The following is a 23,721-nucleotide window of genomic DNA, read 5'->3' as shown; positions in this document are numbered from 1 at the left end:
CCTACACCTGGGTCGCAAGTCCCGGGCACTGTTGAAGCTCCTCTCCCTGCATCATGGACCCGGCACCCGCACGGTGAGTCCATGGAATGATGAGAGGTTTCGTCTTATACGTAGGTACTTTCACAGAATAATAAGGAATATGAAAATAATACACATCTTAATAAATAAAAATGTTCAAAACGTAGTTAAAAAAATATATTTATTTATAAAAATTACACGTGAAGCTAAAATAATAATTAAAAACTTACATAAAGTTGAAATAATTACTGAACTTTGCAGTTACTAAAGTCTTAATCGTACGATGCCAGTTAGCCTAAGATAACCCCGTGTACATACCGAGTTTTATCTTTAATAGTTTTTCCATTCATGAATCTCACATTATAGTATTAACGTGGATTATGTATAGAATGATTAACGTGAAACGCAACGTATTTAGTGTACGCGAACTTGTATTAAGTATACTATAAACATTTTTATATGATCTGCTGTTTAAATCGTTAGGAAATGTGATGCACTCCGACTCTCTTGCCACTTATATCTTAGTAATATTATTTCTAAGCATTCGTTGTATTTATATTAATATTCGCTGATACGAAGGGTCCTGGTTTAGTATTAAAGTCGTCCATTGCGTTGACGAAGTAAGCAGTGTTGTTGGTGTCTTTTATATTTGCTTTCTTGAATTTATTATGGTTGATGTCTTGGACCGAGTTCGCGTGTATGTGACCGTGGTACATCAAGCTTGCGAGACTTTGGTCTTTCCCCACAATAGGCATCTGTTGTTGGTAGGCGTAAATAAACGGGACTGTATCATTTTTCAATTCCTCACCAGCAAAGAATGGATCTTTAGCGTTGTATAATTTCCAGTCCTTGGTCATATCTAACTTTACACCACCGTAATTTCTTTCCGCGCTGTGTTTCTCTGTGTCAATCTTATTGCCAAATTTTTGTAAGAAAGTTTTAAGTATGTTCGTGTTTGTGTCAATTTTTTTCAGTATCTCACAAGTTACTTGCTCGTTTAATTTTATTGTGTCAATAAGTTTGGCTTTGTCGTTTTCAACTGGTGAGTCTGTTGCGGGTTCCGTAGTTGCGTGTGATGATGTAGTTTTGTAGGTTTCTTCTAACTTTTTAACGGAATCTAGTATTTTATTGATCTTTTCCTCTTTCAGTCCATCTTTGTCTTCGTCGTCACCCTTCAGGATGTTTATAGTTCCGTTCATATTTATCTCGCTGTCCTCTTTCATCATCGCCTCGAGATGTTTACTCTCTCTTATCAAATTACTCAACTGCTGGTCCACTCTCTTCTTGTGTAATCTCAACAAAGTCTTCATTTGCCGTTGCTGTGCAATATCGATGCCGAGATTATTTCTAAGATCAAATTTCCTGTCACTCCTGTTTAATTTTTCAACTTTGGATATTTCTGAAACATTCAAGAGGGAATAATATCTTACGCCATCTTGATCGAAGCTTTTGTTGACGCTGGTGTGGACCTCTTTGAATCCTGAATTTGTTGAGATGTTTTTTGGGGTAACTTTGACGGATACTTTGTATTTAGCTCTTGATATCGGAGGTAGTAGAGCATTCACGAAGTCATTGACTTTCTGGTCTGGTGCAAAAATTCCAGCAGCTACAGTTGTAGCTTCGACTCTGTTGTTTGCTCTGACCTGTTTTGGACCATATTTTATTCTATACTGTTTACTTTTCGTCGTCCTTTCATTCACGTAGGTGTCTTTAGAATCTTCGCTTTTGGAATTCGTCATGTCATCCATAAAAATGTGAGGGTATTTGGACAAAACCACATTTGGACGCACTTTTGTTTCGTATTCGTTATCGGAAAATATAGGTTGTGCTTCTGGATTTTGCATCCTAAAAAAGTCTCCGAATGGGAATGTGTCGTCGTTGAGGTCATGAGTTTTTTTATCAATAACTGTCTCTGGGTCTTCAATGTCTCTTATGACCTTATCAGAGTAAGTATTTTCCCTCGATATTAAAAATATTTTCTCATCCGATTGTTTGGGTATTTCAGAATGATCTCTTGCTATGATCCGGATTTTTTGAATTTCACGTTTATTTCTTTTATTCTTAAGGAATATTTTCTTGTTCGCCATAGCCTTTGTGTTAATGTACCTGTTAAGTTTAATCTTGGATTTTAAATTTGATATTTTTTTTACGTTTAAAGCGCGTTTTTTTCTTTTCGCCAAATTGGCTAGAGTCAGTATTTCGGAGGGTTTCAGTTCCTTATTCAGCAATTTCCCGTTGATGACTATGGGTACATTTTTATAATTATCATTTTTTATTTCGCTTATAACGTTTCCCTCCATGAACATTTTATATGTATTTGAATGGTAATCCGTGTCCATTGCTTTGGTGTATTCATTTAAATCATCCTCCAGATAATCGGCATCTCGTTTTGAAATTTTATGTCTCCTTTGAACGTAGTTGTCTTCTCTCTCAATATTAGATTCGTTGCTTACATCTCCATGGTCGTAACTTTTATGATATTCTCTTATAAGGCTTTCAATACCGTTAAATATTCGCATACTATCTTTGTCGGGTGGTTCTCCAACGTACTGATTGATTCCTATAGAGAAACCGGTGCCATCTATATCTTTAAAAAATAAACTCATGTTACCCGTATTTGACTCAGCTTTCATTGTGATGTCGTCATCTTTTACCTCTGCATTAAGTGGCTGTTGCAATCTCTTAGGAATACCGTTTCTGGACACAGCATCATAATTTATATTCAGTTCCCTCATTTCAGCCGAGTTAACTGATTTGGAAACCGTCAAAAAACTAGGTCCACTTACTTTTTTCTTCCACGTTTCCCCAAATCTATTTATTACGTTTTCATGGGTCTTTAGAGTCTTCCCAATGGGATCGAGCAAACGTTCCGCAACCGGTTCGTAAGATGTGACTACTTTATTTACAACAATCGAATGTTCTTTAAAATCAATTGGATCTTGTATTCTTTTTATAAATTTTATGCGTTCTTTGTCATGTGGTTTTTGAATGTCAGAATTGAGGGCCTTCTGTATTTTTTCAATAAGATTTTTAACTAACTTTTTCTTCTTTTCACCTTTTACTCCTTTTCCATCGAAGTGTGTCTCTATTTCTATATACAGATCATCATCTTTGGCTTTTGTTTTATTGTGCATCTGTTTAGGTTTCATTGTCTTATCGTCATTGAAATATCTTATTTTTATCTGTCGCTTCAGTCTTTTCGATTCGAAGGCCTTAATCTCGCTGCCGTCTTCAAAAAAGTTAGGAAAAGGATGTTTTTTTAAATATTCTTCTATAACTATATTAAGTGGGTTCTGATCTTGTTTGTACATATTTTTAATAGTGGTCGATGCCTGAGCAGTTACCTCAGGACTATTGGTTACACTGCTGACAGTCGTTTCTTTAATGTCGCGATTATATTTTGTTTCCTTCTTATCCGGTAACTTTTCGTTTAACTGTTTAATTTTTATAGCTTTACCATTGTATATTAGCTTTATTAATCCTTGAATATTTTGTGGACGTCTGAAATAGTTGATGATACAAAATAAATGTTAACAATACTTTGTAATGACATTATTTCAATGAGACCAAGATTTTTTTTTTAATCAAAGCCAAATAAATATGTATTGGTAATTGAATATCTTCGGAATGTTATACAAGATTTAGAGATCTTTACTTACGATGACTTCTTAGTATTCGAATCATTTATTTCAATAATCGTTTTTATAATTACATTTTCTTCTTTATCTATATGAGAAAAAAATGTTCTTTATTGTAAAATATCTTATATATTGTATTATATATATATATATATATATATAAGTAAATAGTTCACCTGTTCTTCGATGTGAGGTTTCAGATTTGTTTGTATGTTTGCATTCATTATGTTCTGACACAACGTCTTGTAAATTTTTGCAATTTAAAATTTCGTCAATTAATTTGTGTTCTTCATAAGTGCGACTTGTTCCTGCGTTGATGGCCGCTTCAGTTGTTTCCTTCGATTCAACTAGCGATTCGAAAACTTTACCTTTTATGAGAATACAATTTTTATTTTTAGTTCTTATAGCAAAAAAAGGCTATATTATTTGGGTTTTTAGTCAATTTAGTTACCTTCGTCGATTGCTGTATTTTCGTTGATGTTTCTAAAAAGTAAATGGACCTTTTTGAAGACGTGATTCAAATCCATATGACCTACAAGACCTTGCAGAAGAATGTTATGCATGGCGAGATGCACCAGGTCCTCTCTAACAACGGTCTTTTGTAGTGGGCTTACTTCAGTTACCGTCACTTCCGCTTTCGCTGTGGTGACATCCTGATGCGAGTCTTCTCTTTGTTTTGGACCTTCTTTATCCATTTCCTCCAAAAGTTTTGCCAGTTTACTTGTTATCAGTTTTTTCATCAGCGGATTTCTGACTTGAAGTAATATGTTTTCAGTTTCTGCTTCAGATAAATTTGTTATTTTTACTGTACAGCTTTTTGTAGGAACTTAAGTGATATAATAGAAATATATTGACTCACCTGTGGATCTTTTTGTTCTTTGTGCTGGACTGAAATCCCCATCATAGTTGCTATTCTCATCATAGAATACATTTGATTGAGCATCTTCTGGTGGAAAATAATTTTCTACCTTGGATATTGCATTAGAAACGTCAGACACAAGAGGAAAAACTGTAAAAATTTTGACGATTATATTTTATAACTATATTAATAACACTTAAATAATTCCTGATAAGTACTCCGTGTAATTGATCTGTCTCATTACGATTTATAGGAGTTGAAGGTTCCATATATATATATTTCGATTCTTATTATGATTTGTTGTTAAATTATATCAAAAAAAAATACTCAAACGCACCCTTTTTCTTATTCGTCAACAATCCATCTATGTCAATAAAAATATTTGTCAGGATCAATGTGAAAATTATCGCCGTAGATATCATCGTGACACAGAACATCCTGTAGAAGACAACGTCGTAGGTCCATCGTGGCATCAATGGTTTACAATAAAATATATTTTTTTGTAAAATCTATTTCTGTAAGTTATATAAAATATTTCTGTAACTTTTGTTTTTGTAAGTGCTATTAATAACATTGAATCGTTACAAACGAGTCTCGAGCACTAAGTTTCTAAACTGCATATCTGTTTACAGCTTTGCGAAGGATGTTTACAAAATACAGCTATTAAATTCGTCTACACAATGGCCTTTCTATTTGCGGTTCGTGTTTTTTTGTGAGTATTTTTATTATTATTATTATTATTTTCTACAGGATTTCCGGATCTTCTACAAAGTTAGTGAATTATTTTTTGTTTATCAATGTTTCGATTTCATTCCTGAACTGATGAGAGGTTTATAAAAATTTTGTAATTAAAAATAATGATACAAAATTGTCTATTGAGTTTTCTTATTTTAGGAGCATTTTAACATTTTTTTTAATGTTATTTTCTGCATACATATTTTGGGAGACAAAAACTATTAGATTTATGTACAATTTGATTTTGTTGACTGAGTAAGCTATAATATAATATGCTTTACATTAATTTTTGACCTTTTAAAAGAAGTATAGTTAGTGTCTTATTAAAATGTTCAATATAAAAATATAAAAAAAAAAATAAGAATTTACAATTTTAAGTCTTGTTTACAATAAAGGTTGTCACAAGTTGTTGAATAATCGGTAAAAATATTGTTAGCTTTTAATAAGTATATATAATAAATTTAATTACTTTTGTTCAAAAGCCGATATGGTCGCATAGTCTGCACTAAACAATTAAATATTACATAAGAAATGGTACGTTAAATTCTCAACAGAATAAGTAGGGCGGGGACAGATATAAAATTTGTTCAGATAATTTTATAATAAATAAAGTGCTTAATAGCTAATAATTATGATCGATAATGACTTTATTTAAGGAATAAAGATTTTTTTTTTATTTAAACCTTCATCTATGAGAAATGTATCACTTTAATAAACAAAATTCGGGTATTACAATGTTATTCTAATATTTTCTTGTAACCCCTGAACTAATTGTCTCATACCTGTCGCGTACAAAAGGAGGTTAGGTAATTAGTGTTTAAATTTTAAAGTACTCTTTAACAATAATGTATATCTGATGTTTTAAGAACGAATAATTGAATGTTTGTATTGATAGATGGATAAAAAATACAAATTGCAATTCAATATATATTTAAAATTTTTAAGTAGAAAATTCTATTAAAAAAGAATTTTCAATTTTCTGCATATTAACCATAATTGTAAAAATTTAAGTATTTTGAAACGAAACTTATATTATTGGATAAAGGTAAGTGTAGCATTAAAATTTTGCTCTATCTTTCGCATGTCGCATTACAGTCATGTTGCAGTGACTATGGCTCGCATCAGTTGACCTTTGTGCACGAAACGGCGTAGCATTTACGTAGATTCTTATATACATAAATTTTATATAATATTTTAGTTACATCAATAAATACTGTGGTTATTTATTTAAGGCATCATCTGTATTATTTAATTAAACTCGTATATATTGTACATTTCTTTTAATTTTTCTATAATAATTGTCAAAAAGAAATTCAATTTCATACTGACCAAAACCTCTGTTTATTGTCACTTATAAATAATAACAAAAAAATGTTTTATTTATAACTTATTTACATTAAAAAAGATTGAATTATATTTATTAATATATTCATTAACACGTATTAACAATATTACAGCTATGTTTCTAAGTATATACAGTGGTGGCAATTGTTATTTTTTCAATCATCCCCGCTTCATGTTTATGATTTTTTCGTTTATTCTGAAACAGAAGTTATTAAATCATTATTTTACTATAATATCATCAATGTGTCAGTTTGTTCGTGTTATAAAATATATATTTTTAACGAATTATCCGAGCAAATCTTATCATTTTCAAAGTTTTGTGACAGCAAAATTGTGATGCTGACATTCGATGGTTTGCGATCATAAAGACTTGTTCGTATATAGAAAAAATCAATCCATTTTACTTAAATCGTACAAAGAGATATGAAGTAATATTCTAGTTCCTGGTGTAGACGATTTATACGATCTTTACATGTAAAAATTGCCAGATAAGCTACTTCAAAACTATAGTAACTTATGTCACGACTTACCTGCGAACGTTGGCTCTCCTCTGCGCCTGAAGGTCAAATGCTAAAGGATCTACTTCCACCTTGGAGTTGCTTTCCAAACCAGGCATAATGTCTGAAAAACCCTCACTGTCTAAATCACCTGAAGGAAAATGTTAGACAAGTCGAGTATTCTTAATTGTTAACACATTTAAGATCTGACATTTATAAACAATTTAGACGTATTCTGACTTTCATAGAGAGTAATGTTTTATCCGATTTGTTTAATGATGTTAGCCTTTTTAAGGCTTTGCCACCGAGCAGGAAGTGAAGTCCGAGTGGACTGATCTTCGAAATGCGAGCCTGAATGGCCGAAAGGCTATGCTCGTTTCAAGAGTATAATCCAAACCTTGGCTTAGAACGTCGTTGAAAGGGTGTTTTGTTAGGGGTATAATTAAATATAAATAATCTATTATCAGAGTGATAACTTCTTTTGCATAGAATTAAGTGAAGGGTGCATCACATGATCGTAAAAGAAAAATAACAGATATAAAATATACCCATGTAAATTTACATACATATCAATATTTTTTTATCTAAGAATCGATGCGAGTCTGATTATAAAAATATTCACCATTTTTCTGTACTAATCCAAGATCACTCGCGTGTAAGCTACCGTCAAAGTAAACTGTTCCCTCGGGATCGGGGAGCAATTCTGTGGAATTTCAAAAAATACACCTTAAATATCTTTTCCTGTTTTTGGACGTAAAACAATTGTTTATGGAGTAATGATTATAATAGTGTAAGAGCCCAGTTCAGTTTGTTGAAGCAAAATTTATTGCAAAGGACCTCTAATTTGCAAACAAACTTTGTTTAAAACAGTTCGAGCTTAGACAAACAGAAAAACTATTTTCATTCTATTGGTCAGCGTAAAATTGCTTACCGTATTCCTTTATTTTACTCTCTAATTCATCGTTATCTGTAAATAATAAAATAATAATATATATGTATATATTAAAAAAAAATAATAATTAAATGTATTCAAAAATATATTTACCAGGAAAAAACATAGTTGGGCTAGATGTTACGATTGGGTTTGAAGTGATTTTGTGATCTGATCTCCGCGTGCTAGTCAAAAGCGATATCGGTGTGGCTAAAATTGTTAGAGGAAACGATGTATCGTAAGCGATTAAAATAAGATAAATCGTATCGTATGGTGTAAACAACACGCTCTGCACTCACTTAAAGTTGTCCTAACATCTGTAGCTAGTTTGGCAGTTGTACTAAATTTCTCCTCCGTTTTCTTCCTTCCCACAGTGGTCATTGTAAATGGCGCCACGAGATCTGCAATATGTTCTTCCGTTATAAAATGTTGCTATTACAATAAATATATTACAGTATTTCGTTCCTACCAATAGCTTTTAATCGCCTCAACGCTTTTTCTATACACCATTTAAGTATTTGCAGGTTGACGTTCTGTCCTATTTCTTTGCAAAAATTGTAGGCCATTGTCACGAAAGGATCATTATTTATGTTGTTTAAATCTATAACATTCGTTTGGTTACCACGGTCAGGTATCACTGGGTTGTTCGTTCTGACCGGTGGTTGCGGTGGGACAAGTTTCTTTTTGTTTTTGTTGACATTTCTTATCCATCTTTTTCTTCTCGATTCATTTTTATTTTCATGTTTTTTATTTACGGGGAACAGGATGGTTGTTCTCAATTTGCTTTCGTTTCTTTTTTTCTTGTTGTTATTATTGTCGCTGTTATCATTTACAGCTCCGAATGATGCAAGAATTTTATTTTTCATAAGCTCGTCTATGAAAGTGTTGTTGAAATAATATTTATATATTAAATCGTCGACCGTCTGTTCGTCTTTCTCTTCTAATATTTTTTGATCTTGATTTTTTAATTTGTTCATCGGTGGTATTGAAAAGAGGTTTATTTTGACCGGCTCAGTGGTTGGGGAGGGTGCTGATGTCGTCAAAACTGTTATAGGATCCTCAGTTTCAGTAACCGGCTTGGTTTCAGTTTTAGCGATCGCCGAGTTCAATTTATTTGGAACCAATTTTCTGGATTCTGTGTAAATTTCTTTGGCTTTCTTAAAAATTCTTGCGAAATGGTGCTGCCTCCGTGAAATTTCGCTTTGCGTTTGCGCGATAACATTCTGTTTCATATTAATTTTCTCGTTCTGTGCGAGCATAATTTTTTGCATGTTATAAAATTTTCTTTGCTGATCAAGGAACTTTTTCTGTTGGTTTTGGAAGTCGCGTAAGTTTATGGACAGCTCTCTTTCCCTTTTATCGTAATTGACTTCTTTATCTTTTATTTTAGCTTCAGTAAATCGAAGTTCATCGTTCACTTTCATTATTTTTGAATATTTTACATTAATATCTTCATATTTGTTTGTCAAATCTCTTATGTTCTGGATAAAATCGTTGTTTAAATTGTTAATAGTGCTGTGAATTCTCTTTATGTCGTGATGTTGTTTCATAATCTTCTTAAACGTTCTGGTCAACATTGTCAATAGTTTCAGTAGTCCTTTTTCTGTTATAACCTTGCTATTTACGTCTTTAGATTTTGGTAATACTTTATATATGTTTATGTTAGGTGCTGGACTCCGATCACGCCATTCCATGTCTTCTGTATCAAATACATTCCTGTGTGATTTATTGTAAGCATTATTCAAGTCTTCAGTGAACTCTATTTTCTTCACCAATTCAGTTTCATAGTTATGTCTGTCCATACTCCGTTTTGGTACAGCTATATTTTTATGCGTAGTATTAAAATCTGTAGTCGTTGTCAAATGTTTTACGACTTCATTGGAAAAATTTTCTCCTATTTTATTATCTTGTATCCTTGAAGTTTCATTTTTGTCTTTGTTACGTATATTTTTTTCTTTCATTACATTATTATCTTGGAAGTCCTTGTTGTCTAGTAGGACAGCTACTTCATAAGGGTAGTCATTGAAAACTGACGCTGGCTTAAGAGTAGAAATGAGCTTCGATTTTATTATAGACAATTTGTTAGCACTGAGTGTTTTACAATCATTGTTTTCGCATATTTTTGATAGATTTTGCTTATCTGCAATAAAGTTATTATACATATAATTACCATTTATTATTTTACAAGCAGATTGGTTTCAAAAGACTCATAAGGATATTCCGTCGTTGATTACATTGTTGGTTAGCGATCTAGATTTGCATAAAGTTAGGAACTCAAAGCAGTTTTTATGCGGTAGGCTATAGTATAAAGAAATTAGTAACTATTTATACTCTTACTAGGAAATAAAACTAAAACCAGGAAATCATTATATGCATGATTAACTGCATGTGTTAAATAAACATTTTTATTAATTAAATTACTTACCACGTATCGCTCTTTTGTTTCTGTCCAAGTAGCTGTTGAAGATGGGTGAACTTTCCACATTGGTGCCTATAAAATCGAAGTTATTCTGCAGTATTTTGTCTACATCTAACGAATTGGCCCTGAATATGAATTCGTTGGGGTTCCTCAGATTCTTTCGTCTTATCCAGAGACCTTTGTTGACTACGTTGTTCCTTTCGAGTTTCGGTTTAAGATAATTTGACTCAGCCTCCAAATACGATGTCGATATAAAATTTAATGAACTTAAAACTACCGTTGCCAATATTTGCTTATACATAATACTTATTTTAACATCTCTCGTGACTGGAATGACGGATGCGAGAGTTATTCAGTCTGTATACTACGGTCGAAGTTTTATGTTTGTTTGTAAATACATTAGTGATTGGTATCGCTACGATTAAAAGTTTATTATATTTAATATTAACAAGACTTTGATTTTTTTTTATATCGAATAGATCTTCTCGTTATTTATACTTCAATACACAAAATAGATATAGGCCATCAAAAAAGTATTTAAGCCCTTCTATGTGAAATAATAAATGAAAGTTATATAAATATAAAAACTAGGTTGTTTAAAATTTCCTTAAAGCATTGATAACAAAAATTTTGTAATGTCCAATAAATTTTGTGCAAACTAAATAATGTTTCGTTATTTTACTTTAAGACTATCATAGTTTTTAATAAATTTTGAAAGGTTATAACGAAAAAGTTTTATTAAAACAACTACATACAAAATAACTTTTTCATAATGATTGTAATCGATAGTTAATATAGGTATAAAATCGATGCTATGTCAACAATAATGTGAATTTGCGTTATGTTATCGATAACAGCGTACAACACTATTGTTTACTTCATACTTAAGAGTTTGTAAAATGTTTCTCTATTTGTAACATAAAAATATTGATGTTTGTAAAATACTGGCACGTTAAAAGTATCGTGGCGTACTAACTAGCAAATAAAAAAATGAAATCATAATCAATTCCTTTATATTTTATATGAATTAAAATATATTGTGTAGAACGGAAAACTCGTCGACCCGAGATACGAACCTAACACCTCCGGGTTATTGTGATTTACATGCTAAACTTAGTATATGAATTATATTAGTATTTACGTACAAAAAAAAACATACGTGGACAAAACATTGGTTTATCATGGATTACCTTGGTTTGAGGAGAGTAGTTTTGTCAGGAATCAATGGTTTAACTGAATAGTTTAAAGATCATACAGCAACCTAGACGTATTTTTATATGATATAATTAAATGTATGTATGTGTTTTATTTAAAGGTATGATATATATGCCGCGCCGAGGGTCCAGTCAATCAAAATATTCCTTTTCTTGTAATAATACAAACTACCCACTTCACGGATGTAAATAATTTTAAAATACATCAGGTGATCAGTTTTGTTGAAGTACCCACAATTGTAATACAAAATTTACCATATAAAAGTCCAAGCATAATCGTACTGAATTCAATCTACTTTCGCTCTTAGGAGCCACAGTGGTAGAAACTCTGCTGTACGATTCTTGACATTCATTGTAAGATTTTTTTAGTAAAAAACAAGTATCATTTTCAGTAAAGACTATCTTTGCTACAAAATTGAAAGCCGACTGTCCTCATCGGTACTTAACGCCAAGACTCGAAAGCTTTTTATGGAACTAGGGTCTTGGCCAAGGATCCACGAGGATCCACTCTCTCACATATATACCAAGTTCTTCTCCCGACTTCGTACACGTTATCAACTTCGCAATTATTTCCAACTTTTACTTACTTTTGTATTTGTTTAATTATTATTAAATAATACAAAACTTTGTTTTATTGGTGGAGGTGATTGTTATGTATAGTGAAATTTGTAATCAAATCGCTGCAACCGTTTTCATGATATAGGCATTAAAAGTAACGAGAAAAAAAAATATTCAATACTCGTTGCTAATAAATAATAATAAGAGAGTTCCTTCTTTTATATCGTGTTGTACCGGTCGCGAATCGCACTGCCCCCTCTCTGCCCGTGGGTGTCGTAAAGGCGACTAAAGAAATATATACCAGGAAGATGGGAAGCAGAATATCCCTGAAGCATGTCGTCTATACTACGCTCGCCAAATCGACTGCCAAGCGTGGCGAGTATCGACAAATCCCCTCATGATGACAGCTCCATTAGCCTTGACTATGATAGCGGTCTCCGTAACGGTGGGACTAGGAGTGCGAAGAATTGCTGTAGACGCCCGGCTACCATTTTATGCAGGCCGCTTTTGATCAAACAAGTGGAAGTCGATGGGGCTTATGACCAGCAGTGGACCTCGCACTGCTGAGATGATGATGATTGCTTCTCAAATTCTCATCAGTTACGTTTAATATATGATATAACCCGTTCAGTCTTTAACATTATCTGACATGTTAACAAAAAGTGACGTTATTACATGAACAACTTAAGACAAATTTGTCATTGTCTTGGAATAAAATAAAGGAATATTTATACATAATGTTTTATTTATATAAATATAATATATAATATATATAAGAGTGGCTATTTTGAAAATAATGACTATATAATGTATATAGTATTAAATATATATTCAGTTTTACAAATATTACAATTAGAATGGTTTTGTTCCTGTTGCCAAGTCTTTAATGTAAGAAGCGTATCGATTTATTCGATTTCAGTATCTGTTTTCCACTGGAACCTGGTTTTTCCTGAAAAACATAATAAAATTTATAATTTCCACAAGTTAGGTTTTAAAGTTAAAAACTATAACTGACAGTGATCTTTTTTTATCTTAAATGAAATTAGGTCATAGATTCATTGTTAAAAATCAATTTTCACAAGTCTACTCAGTCCAATACCTCTTAAAACAGGGGAAGTCCCAGAATTTCTGCTCCTTTCCATAATTTTCTCCGTCCTGCAAAGTCTGCGGCATATCCTTGCCCAGGGACTCTGGGAGACAGAGGCAGAGACAGCCACCGAAGATTCCGATGGTTCCAAGGATTAGAAGAGGAATGATAGGAGATATTGTTGCCTGACAGAAGATTTATAATCTTAACCAGGAGTAACATTTTCTTAATCGAAATGAGAAAAGAAAGAAGTATAGACTGGAGGTAATGAGTTTTCAATAAAAAAAGAACCCGCATAACTTTTGATACTTTTTTTTTATACAATAAAATTTGATTTTGTATATCGCTGATTTCTTATTTAAAGAGAAAGACGGTTAACATAGTAAACGCTTGTTCCTTAACCGTTACAATATGAGCAACGTGATATTTAAATACGAAATTATAGTCAGAAAATATAAAGATCTTACCAAATACACGATGTATGGCACAAGTATTGTAGCCACGTAACCCGTGATGTGTATCAGTGCCAGACCCTGGGCCCTCACCACAGTTGGTAATAACTCCGCCGCGTACTGCATGCCGATGTTGAAGGATATGTTCACAGCAAAGCGACCGATTATAGCCAATGTTGCTGATGGTACACCTGGGATATAATTATCACGTATTAATAGCAAGGCATAGATTTTTATTTAATTATACAATTTTGTATATATACTGTGGACTTTGGTTAGGATTTGACTTTGTTGTTTTTATGAAATGGAACAGAGTAATGAGGTCTTAGACTTTCGCGTGTTTTATTCATTTAAATGAAACTAATATATTTCGGATATACTAGGAGAGATCTCGTCTGCCCGTGATCACGGTTGCTGAAAAGTAACCGAAACGTCGGGATTATGTAGTTTTAAAGTAATACAATCCGCGTAGTTTATCCGAAAATATATTAGTTTCATTTAAATGGAACAGAGTATAAGAATTTTTCAGATCCTTCAATACAAAGAAATGTATATCCCGGAATTCGAATCAGTAACGTGCCTTATCCCACGTTCAGTCTTTGATATTTAAGTCATCGTGTCCTTACTGATGTCATTAATGTCATTGACCATTTTGAACACGAGATGCGATATTAATATTATTTTAAATAAAGATGATTGTTTGAAATTTCATGAAGACTTGGAGTTTAGAAGGTAATAATTAAAAAAAATTTTCTTCGTCACCAATAGGACATTCTCTTCTACAAACTATTCTTTAAAATCATCTCACCATGAGGCACCGTTGTCGCGAGGAAACTGAATATACCACTTAACAACATGGATCCGAAAGCGAGCCATCTACGACCGACACTGAAACAAATATTCATTATTAAGACATTAGTATTAAAATAATATATATATATATATATATATATATATATATATTAACTATCAAGTAATAGGTACTGGGCAGAAATAATAAGAGGACGATAATTTGTTTTACCGCCATTTAATAATTGCATATTAAAAATAATATAATTTTGTCAGTGTGAGGATTATGTAGTTATAGAGCAAGCAATCTTTTTATACAAGGAGTATTCAAACATAGTTTAATAAATACTGTTAAGAGTCTGGTTTTTGTCATTAAGACTTTGAGATCTAAGACTTCGCGAGCATTCGTTTAAATGAAACTAATATTTTTCGGATTACTACGCTTTATTTTATTATTTTAGCTACATAGTCCCGACGTTTCGGTTACTTCGCAGCATCCGTGATCACGAAGACGAGATGAGAATGGATGTACGTTGTTAAAATATTAAAAAACCCGTAGTAAATCCGAAAATATTAGTTTCATTTTTCGATAAAGATTTTGTTAGGAAAGATACGCTAGATAATTTTGCAAGTCTTACATATCCAGGGTCAAAGTCAGCAGAACGTCAGCGGGAAACTCTGTGGCGGTAGCGACTGTGAATGTCAGGAAGATATCCAAGCCCAGAGAACCGACATTCCTGACGTGACCGTCGAAGACCATGGCTATCGACATCCAGATGACCAACAAAAGAAGACTGTGACGCCGCAGGCGAGGGGTCTTGAAGAGATCCAAAAAAGAATAATTCCTGATCTCTTCTTCGGCTTTTGCTATTTTTGTGGCGGTGTCCTGGAGTTAATTTTTTTTCATATAAAACTTGTCATACTTTGACTGCTATTGTCTCTTGAGGATAAATAAAGTGTAGCTATTTTAATTCTTTAATTATTAAGATCGTAAAGCTGGTAATTTTTGTAATCAAAAAATATAAGGTTTCATTGCTATCTAAACTATAAATTCTTTCATGTTTTAGAGCAAATATTAATTTTCTATCAGTGAAATAGTAAATACATGCGTAATTTTTACCTTAAATTCTTTAAATATTTCATCAGGTATTTTCTTCTTGTTTATTCTTTCAAATTTCTTCAATATCTTAAGAGCCTCGTCTATACGTCCCTGGGATATAAGCCATCTGCAAAACATATAAGCTGATGAGCTCGGCCTTGAGCCGACGAAAATAAACTTACCTTAACACAGTACAATATACCGTGTCTTATGATTTACAAAAAATTACTCGTCTCATTTTATTTTTCATTAAAAAAAACTTAAATTACACTGTTCTATGTTTTGATAGTTTTCCAGTGATAAAAAAGCTAAAATTATAAGAAATCTAAATTGGTTGAAATAAGTAAACAATGAACACATTTGTTTTGGTGTTTTAGAATGGCCAGATACTTTTAATTCTCCAATAAATATTTAATACCAAGCACCCTACCTAGCGCTTTCAGGAACTACGCATGGCGTGAAAATAGCCAGCACCAATGGCACGCTGGTTATCAGCGTGTACATCTTCCAGTCAGCCACGGCCAGCGCTATCCACGGTAGAAGACATGCAGCGAATGTAAAGTAAACTGCTATAGACATGTTGGCAACGAAGGTACGCCATTTTGGACCAACGTATTCGACCACTGAAATTGAAATTTTATAAGAATATAATACATTTTGCTTTTGTTTACTATCAAAACTTGAGTATTCTGTATATGATATAGACAACTTCAATGAGAACTTAAATGTTTAGAGACTTTGCACAGATTTACCTAAACTTTTATCATAAAGAGTTTGTATGAATAGAAAGTTATTTCAATAAGATGCAACCGGAAACATAAATATCACTAAAAACGGTAAATATTTGGTTTCACTTACCGACTATGTACATGACCATAAAACAATTGTCATAGGCCAGGCCCACGAGGAATCTGCAGAGGCAGAAAGACCAGAAGCTGTTCGCAAACGCAGTTCCGACCCCCGCCAAGAAACCAGCCATGTTCGTACCTGAAAATAGATTTTAATCTTATTATTGGGAATCTTAAAAAAAGAAGACAAATGGCATTATTTGTAATTATATTTAAAAAACAAAATAATATTATTTCTACTCAAATATATATCTTTTGTGTCTACGTAGTCATAAATAAATTTTAGTTATAGCATACCCAGTATAGCTGGAACTCGCCCAAATTTATCAGCCACCCATCCAAATATTAGCCCTCCGATGATGGACCCACAAAAGAAAACTGATTGGGCAGTTGCGGCATAGTTGTCTCTGTCACACACCCAATCCAGCTACAAAATAATGACCTCACAATCACAAGAAAACTAGCTTCCCTAATCTTAGACATGACGCAAAAGACAGGTTGACCCCGGCTGTTCTATGAATGATCTCACCTGACTTGCGATCGTCTCATAGGGGACATCAGTATAGTTATATTCCCATTGTTGCTCACATTTCTTCACTGGCCAATTAGAATCCGGTGTTAGGACCCCCGTGTCTAACACCTTCGACCAATCCACGTCGTATACGTGGCACTTTTCATATTTACTATTATCTTTCATTGGGATCGAGAGATAGCGCCTAAAACGTACATAATAATGATTTTAAAACAACACACAGCAGGTACCTTACCCACTGCTTCTTCAGATTTGAAATATGTTTGAAAATACGTTAATATTTTAATTTTATTTTCTCCTTGACATTACACAGCAGGTACCTTACCCACTGCTTCTTCAGATTGGAAATATGTTTGAAAATACGCAAATATTTTAATTTTATTTTCTCCTTGTTTAATTTTTTTTAAACCATACACATAGTTACAGTGGCAAGATTTTCATGAATAGATAAAGATTTTCACAATATCTAAAGCAGTCTAATGTGAATATCAAAATCTCTTTGAATATTACATTTAACATTAAACAGATACAAATAACATAATATGTGTTACGTGAGAATGTTATAATTTTTCGAGAATACTTTTCAAATTCTCTTCCGATCCTGACAAATACAATTTTAAATTCTTCCATAGTTTTCTAGAACATAATGTTGGTGTTTATTTTGCAGTACGATCCAAAATTTCTAATGAAAAATTAATATCAAAAACTGACCTCTCTTCCACAGTCAGGTTGGCCAGTTCAGGGACAAAGCACCAGTGTTCCTCTGGCACAATGGTCATGAATATCTGAGAGAAGTAGACGAACGCGAAGAAGAAAGAGTAGGGTATCATGAGGAGGAACAGAATCCGTTGGTACCAGCCAAATTCTCCGATATACGGGAACAAGTCGTCAAGATCTTTGAGCTGTGGCTTTGAAGTTCTTGAACCGTTTACTGGGAAACATTACAAATCGTTAATTTCATCCTTGTTCATTTTAACTTTGAAATAAATTACAACCTATACGTTATAGTGAGCTATGTTTAATATAAAGTTGTATTAAATTTGGAACACACTTTGACTTAAATGTCTTAGTCCGCGTTGCCTTTGTTATTGTATTCAGAAAGAAGTAAATAATGTTGTGTAATACCCATCCATCCAACAGATGTCGCTGATGGTTGGTCATCAGCGACATCTGTTGCTTGTTTCACGTGACTACATATATTTAAGGAAAACCTATAGATTATATCCTAATGTGTAAACATTATATGATAGTTTCGTCATAATAAAAAAAGTATTTTCCTTAAAAGAGCCACAAAAATCCATACATCAGCACATATTTTCCATTTACAGTACAAATAGTTGCAAATCTTATTACCCCTGGTGTTTTGCATTTCTATTTGTCCATGGTCAAGGTCGCGGCTTCCGCCCAGGACCTCGACCACCTTCTCATGTGATTCCATCCTCAAACTCCGCTTTTCCCTTAAAAGACACTTTTTCTGACGTCTTCCTGGCAACTAAACCTGAAGCTTTAGATGTTGATCTGAAAATTAAATTGCAGCAGTTAGAATGATTCCTTTGTTTTAATCTGAAAAAGTAATTTAAAGATTATAGTAGTAAAATACATATTAATAAACTTTTTATTCAGTACAGATTAAAAACAGTCGCCAACAATCATATAAATTATATATTTAGAATCTTATTATAGTGCTCATCATCATCATCAGCCTATCGGAGCCCACTGCTGAGCAATAACTCTTCTCACATGGAAAAGGTTAGAGCATTAACCACCACGCTCGCTCAAGACGGGTTGGCGATTTCAATCTTATAATTTGAAATTATAAGACCAGCTTGTCTCACGATGTTATTGTAATAATGATCAAACTTATTTAGTTTCATAACAAGAACGAATAAAGTCACGACTAATATAAAACATGGAAGTAATCAACAAAGGTGGTGTTTATTTTCCATCAGCGATAGAGGGAGATATTATATTTTGATATAACAGCCTCTTCTTTAACGTGTTTAAAAATATATTCAATTATTAATACGAAAGAAAAGGTAAAAAGCTTTCATGGTGTCTCTAAAGCCTCTTTTATTTCTGTAAAATTACTGTTTGTTTAGACGTGCTCTGTCTTATTAGTTTACAGCAAGACTATCAGTTATTTTTTTTATTTACAACTTAAGAATAAGATTTATATATATATACACGAACACTAACACGTATATATATATATATATATATATATATATGTGGTAAAACCGAGTTATACTTTGAAAGTACTTTAATGAAAAATAACTAATGCGGAAAACCTGTCTCTCACATAAAACCTAAGTAAATAAGACCATGTCATCCATCTAAGTAAATACGGCTGAGTATAAACGCTATTATCACATATGTTTATTGTGAGCCGCGTAATAAAATATTTAAATAGTGTAGTTCACTCATAACATTGTAATTATCATGGCAACACTTTTAGCTGTCTTAAATCTCAGAATTAAGATATACGCGTGATATTATAGCATATTAGAAACGTATTTATAACAAAACTTGCTTTACATATATATCATCGTCAGCCTATCGGAGCCCACTGCTGAGCAACGGCGTCTTCTCACAAGGAGAAGGTTAGGGCATTAATCACCACGCTCGCTCAAAGCGGATTGGCGATTTCAATCTTATAATTTAAATTATAAGACCAGGTTTCCTCACGATGTTTTTGCTTCACCGTCCGTCAGTGGTGTCTAAATACTCTTAGAAAGTTCATATCACTCGGAAAATTTACATCGGTACGTGCCAGGTTTCGAACCAGCACATTCATGCGCCAGAGACGGGCCTCTAAGCTCCAGGCCACCGCGATTTTATTCATGGTACAAGGCGTAACATATTATGTATCCAAAATAAACGACTTTATGTTTATTTAGCTATTATTTTTTGTATATAAAAATGATTTATTTTAACTGCTATTTTAAATTTGGTACGGTTAATTATTAATGAATATTGTTCCTATAAAGAACATGAACTAACGATTGGTCTCTTTTGATTTCTGTCCGTTGCAATAAAATTTTTTGATTATTGTTATTAGCGATGTACAGATGATGAAAAAACATTAATTTCTTTTTTAATCTTTTAGCAATAATCGGTCAATAACACTTATTCAGTACAAAAATATAGAAAAGTAAAAAGTATTAGGTATAGATATCTTACACGGATAATTATTTAAGGACATTGTTTTAAACAAAATTCTAAGTCACTTTTACTTAAAAAAAACACTCGTAACTTTTGAAAATATTACTTATTTTTATATATATCTAGCACATATAATATATTACTATAAATTTTATCCTACAAACTCACCTATAACTTTTTAAAAGGCGCACTATTCAGTGTGTATCAATTCTCGTCTCAATGTCCGTCCCTCGAACACCGTTTAAGCAGAGTGAAATATTCCATCAATTGTTTTAATATATAAGTCTAATGAAGTACGTTTTGTCAAGCTATTATAGCTCTTAGCGTCCATTAATAAGGTGTTTAATGCTGTAACTAGGGCTATCTTTTCAGGAATTGTGCTCGTTACATCGTTATTATACGCCTTATCACCATACGCGAAGGTTCATATTCATATAATGTGTTTTTGGACGAATATTTTTTATAAATTTTCATGTTTGAATAATATTTATAAGATTATGATTATTTATTGCAAAAATAAATGAATAAATAGATATTATTTTATCGCTAAGTTACACAATAGTTACGTAAATAGGCATAGTTTAATATTTAATATGTTTTCGTTTAGGAAAACTATTTTTTAACTGTGTTTCTGGTGTAGATTTTAAAAAATAGCCGTCCAAGAGCGTTGTAATCACGAAAGAAGGTTCAATAACGAGTAAAGAGAATATATTCGTTGACTAAATGTTTTATTGTATTAAGTACTTCTGATTTTGAGGTCAATAAGAATTATGTCTTAATGTTATAGTAATGGTTTATGAAACACAGCATGGATATCGAGGGATAGACGAGCATATGTGTGGATGGACAGCGAATCTTAGTAACAAGGTCCCGATTTATACTTTGGAGAACCTTAGAATAAAAGAGAATAGAAATACTGTTTGGTGTACAGCATTTATTTGAACCACATCCTATGTATTGACTATAAACCGTGATAGTTTCATTAAAAATCGTTTAGTCTTATTGTCTGACTTTACGTACCTTATACCAAACATATTTTTTAGTAAATTTTAAAATAAAATGTTGTTATTTAGCTTCTAGTTGTTCATATTTGATTTTGTTTTAAAGTATTCTAACTTTCATTAGTTCTTAAGAAATTTTCGTTTGTTTAAACGCTTGGCATTCTGGGATACATAATGTATATATGTAAGTCAGACACGTTTTAACTATTTGTGTGTTGGTTTAACTAGACATTAACGCCATCTAATTTGCGATGATTTATCACTGAAAAAACTTCAAATTCTCCGTTACTAGTGTGAATGTAAACTTGTGGTAAGAGTTAAGTTTATTTCTTAAAGCTTTTGAGATATCTGTCGTTGATGTTTATTAAAATTTTTGAAATATTCACAAAGTATAGGAAACTATTGAAATAGTTACCAGTTCGTTTCGCTTTACGAATATATGTTCCGTTAGTAGTACCTACAATTGGGATCATTTTCTCTGTTATATTAAATATATATATATAAAATATTAAATATATATATATATGTATATATATCTTTCGTCTGAGAATAGATGACATTGGTTCCGTAATAAGTATCATGAATCACCCTTAATCAATCCCATAATGCCAGCACCGGACTATTTTTAACAACTAAAACTAACTTTAGATTATTTTTAGACGATCATAAACTTTCCGATCCCTCCTTACCAATGATCGAATAACTAAATCGTAATTCATTTAAATGAACGGAATGAGTAAGTTTACTAAAAATAAATAAAACTGTTTTTATTATTGAAATACTTACATTAATTGTAATCAATATTACAAATAGTCGGTAGTTTCATATAAAATTCAATCAAGAGACCTACCCGCATGTTGTTAATTTTTTTTAATATTAACTAAAATTTAAGTTAGTACAGACTATATGTATACAGTATGTATATATATATATATAAATTACTTAGTATCAGATTTTTTGCTTTTGTTCATTGATTTCTAGCAGAAAATTACTCTATTAGACTATCATAATGTTATATTCACATCAGTAACGTATAATCTTAACTATAACTGGCCACGCACGAAACATTTGCTGATAAGTTATAAATGGGTTAACTTTGATTTCTTCTAAGTCAAAATATATCAATGTTTTATTATTTATTTCAATCGATTATATTATTATTTGAATTAAACTGCTCTGATGACGATTCAGTTGTTATAAATATGAATTGCTCATTAATTGTTGCACTGTATCGAAAGATCGCAATGCTATAACTATTCAAAGGATATTATCTTCTATTTTTATATAAATATGGGTTAATATTGCATCGTTTGTAATGTATTTGTTATATTTGTTAACCGCACTGTATTAAGAGTGATGGTATCTCGCCGGCACGGCGTTTTCTTTGAGCTTTGTATCAAGGACGGCCTTGTCTAGTTTTTTATTGGATAATATAAACTGAGGCTAAATATACCTAGTAGTTATTATCAGAGCTATTATTTTAAACTCGGATATTGATATCTCAAACATCAATCTCTTAAGATTTAATATCTTCACCAAATAAATGTTATCTGCCTAAGTGATATGTCTTTATGAGTTTTATTTCATCACTATACAAACATAAGTTATATAATATTGTTAATAAGGCCACGTTGAGTTAAGAATTTTATGCCAAAGATGGCGTTGTGGCATTGTGGCATTGTGGCATTGAGTGACATTTTGATTTCCTATAATGTCATGATGGCAAAACATGTTAAGAATTTTGTAATTATAAATAGATTTTTTTTATTGGGTGTAGCGAGAGATCTATCCTCGCGACTCTGGTCTTTCATCCGCGCAGATGATCTCGGCAACCGAATGTCTGACCGTTAAAAGTTATTTCATTCGTTAGTCCAGTTATCTAGTGCGAGTTTTAACCGAAAAAAATTTACGATCGCACCACTAATTTCAAACGCTGAGGACGCATCACTCGTCTTGCAACTATAAAAAATGCGAAGATGCTCCTTTACAAAAATACTAACCGTGATTTAAAGAAGTGATCGCTATCAATATGTTAAATTCAGAAACATTCCTGTTAGTTAGATTTCATGAAGTTTATTTATATATGTATTTAAACCTACAAGAACGTGCGTGAACTGCAAATAACTTGAATTATATTTTGATCCGAATATTTATTTTTTATTAGCAAACAAAAACCGTGATACCAGTAATTTCTTGTTGTAAAATTTGACGTCAGCAGATAGCAGCACTTTAAGAAGATTTATTATACTTATGTTTACCATCGGATTCAACGCCAGACGCCTTCAAGTGCTTAGTACTAGTTTTTACCATTAACTGTATAGTTTGCGTTAAAACAACTCATAATTATTGTGAGTTTTATTTTCGACAGAACAACTTTTATAAAGGATATCAATGACATTTAAATGATATATATCGCAAAGTAACACGTATTTGTTGTCAAAGTATTCATCTTAACTAACATCGGGATGAATCTATCGCAACAGTAGGCTTGGAAGTTAGATGTGAGAGCTTGCAAACATAATTTTATTCAACCAGTAA

The 23,721-nt window shown here is 32.1% G+C and overlaps 3 protein-coding genes across 5 annotated transcripts; all 3 read right to left on the bottom strand.

Annotated features, from left to right (window-relative positions):
* Positions 1-182: 182 nt before the first annotated feature.
* LOC116776656 (uncharacterized) lies at positions 183-5,092 on the bottom strand. Of its 2 annotated transcripts, none has more exons than XM_032669902.2 (6): positions 4,853-5,092; positions 4,516-4,665; positions 4,108-4,437; positions 3,833-4,024; positions 3,678-3,744; positions 183-3,519 (listed from the first exon to the last, which is right to left on the bottom strand). In XM_032669902.2, the coding sequence occupies exons 1-6, from the start codon at positions 4,986-4,988 to the stop codon at positions 555-557; spliced, it is 3,840 nt and encodes a 1,279-aa protein (XP_032525793.2). In that variant the 5' UTR covers positions 4,989-5,092; the 3' UTR covers positions 183-554. The 2 variants fall into 2 exon arrangements, with proteins under 2 accessions (XP_032525793.2, XP_032525794.2); XM_032669903.2 differs by having other exon boundaries at positions 4,108-4,434.
* Positions 5,093-6,515: 1,423 nt separating this feature from the next.
* On the bottom strand, positions 6,516-10,783 carry LOC116776657 (repetitive organellar protein-like). 2 transcript variants are annotated; one of them, XM_032669904.2, is made up of 8 exons: positions 10,448-10,783; positions 8,492-10,162; positions 8,322-8,423; positions 8,137-8,232; positions 8,023-8,058; positions 7,714-7,794; positions 7,125-7,242; positions 6,516-6,790 (listed from the first exon to the last, which is right to left on the bottom strand). In XM_032669904.2, the coding sequence occupies exons 1-8, from the start codon at positions 10,740-10,742 to the stop codon at positions 6,754-6,756; spliced, it is 2,436 nt and encodes an 811-aa protein (XP_032525795.2). In that variant the 5' UTR covers positions 10,743-10,783; the 3' UTR covers positions 6,516-6,753. The 2 variants fall into 2 exon arrangements, with proteins under 2 accessions (XP_032525795.2, XP_032525796.2); XM_032669905.2 differs by having other exon boundaries at positions 7,125-7,215.
* Positions 10,784-13,114: 2,331 nt separating this feature from the next.
* Positions 13,115-20,457, bottom strand: LOC116776609 (carcinine transporter). The gene is made up of 13 exons (XM_032669840.2): positions 20,351-20,457; positions 18,374-18,538; positions 17,732-17,951; positions 17,018-17,204; positions 16,786-16,915; positions 16,499-16,627; positions 16,071-16,263; positions 15,662-15,767; positions 15,180-15,427; positions 14,561-14,640; positions 13,768-13,943; positions 13,313-13,485; positions 13,115-13,162 (listed from the first exon to the last, which is right to left on the bottom strand). Exons 2-13 carry the CDS (start codon positions 18,456-18,458, stop codon positions 13,129-13,131), a joined length of 1,761 nt encoding a protein of 586 aa, XP_032525731.2. The 5' UTR covers positions 18,459-18,538; positions 20,351-20,457; the 3' UTR covers positions 13,115-13,128.
* Between the last annotated feature and the right edge of the window lie 3,264 nt (positions 20,458-23,721).

The sequence above is a fragment of the Danaus plexippus genome, chromosome 30 (genome assembly GCF_018135715.1).
Source record: "Danaus plexippus chromosome 30, MEX_DaPlex, whole genome shotgun sequence".
NCBI lineage: Eukaryota > Metazoa > Arthropoda > Insecta > Lepidoptera > Nymphalidae > Danaus > Danaus plexippus.
This window is presented reverse-complemented; position numbering and strand designations above follow the sequence as displayed.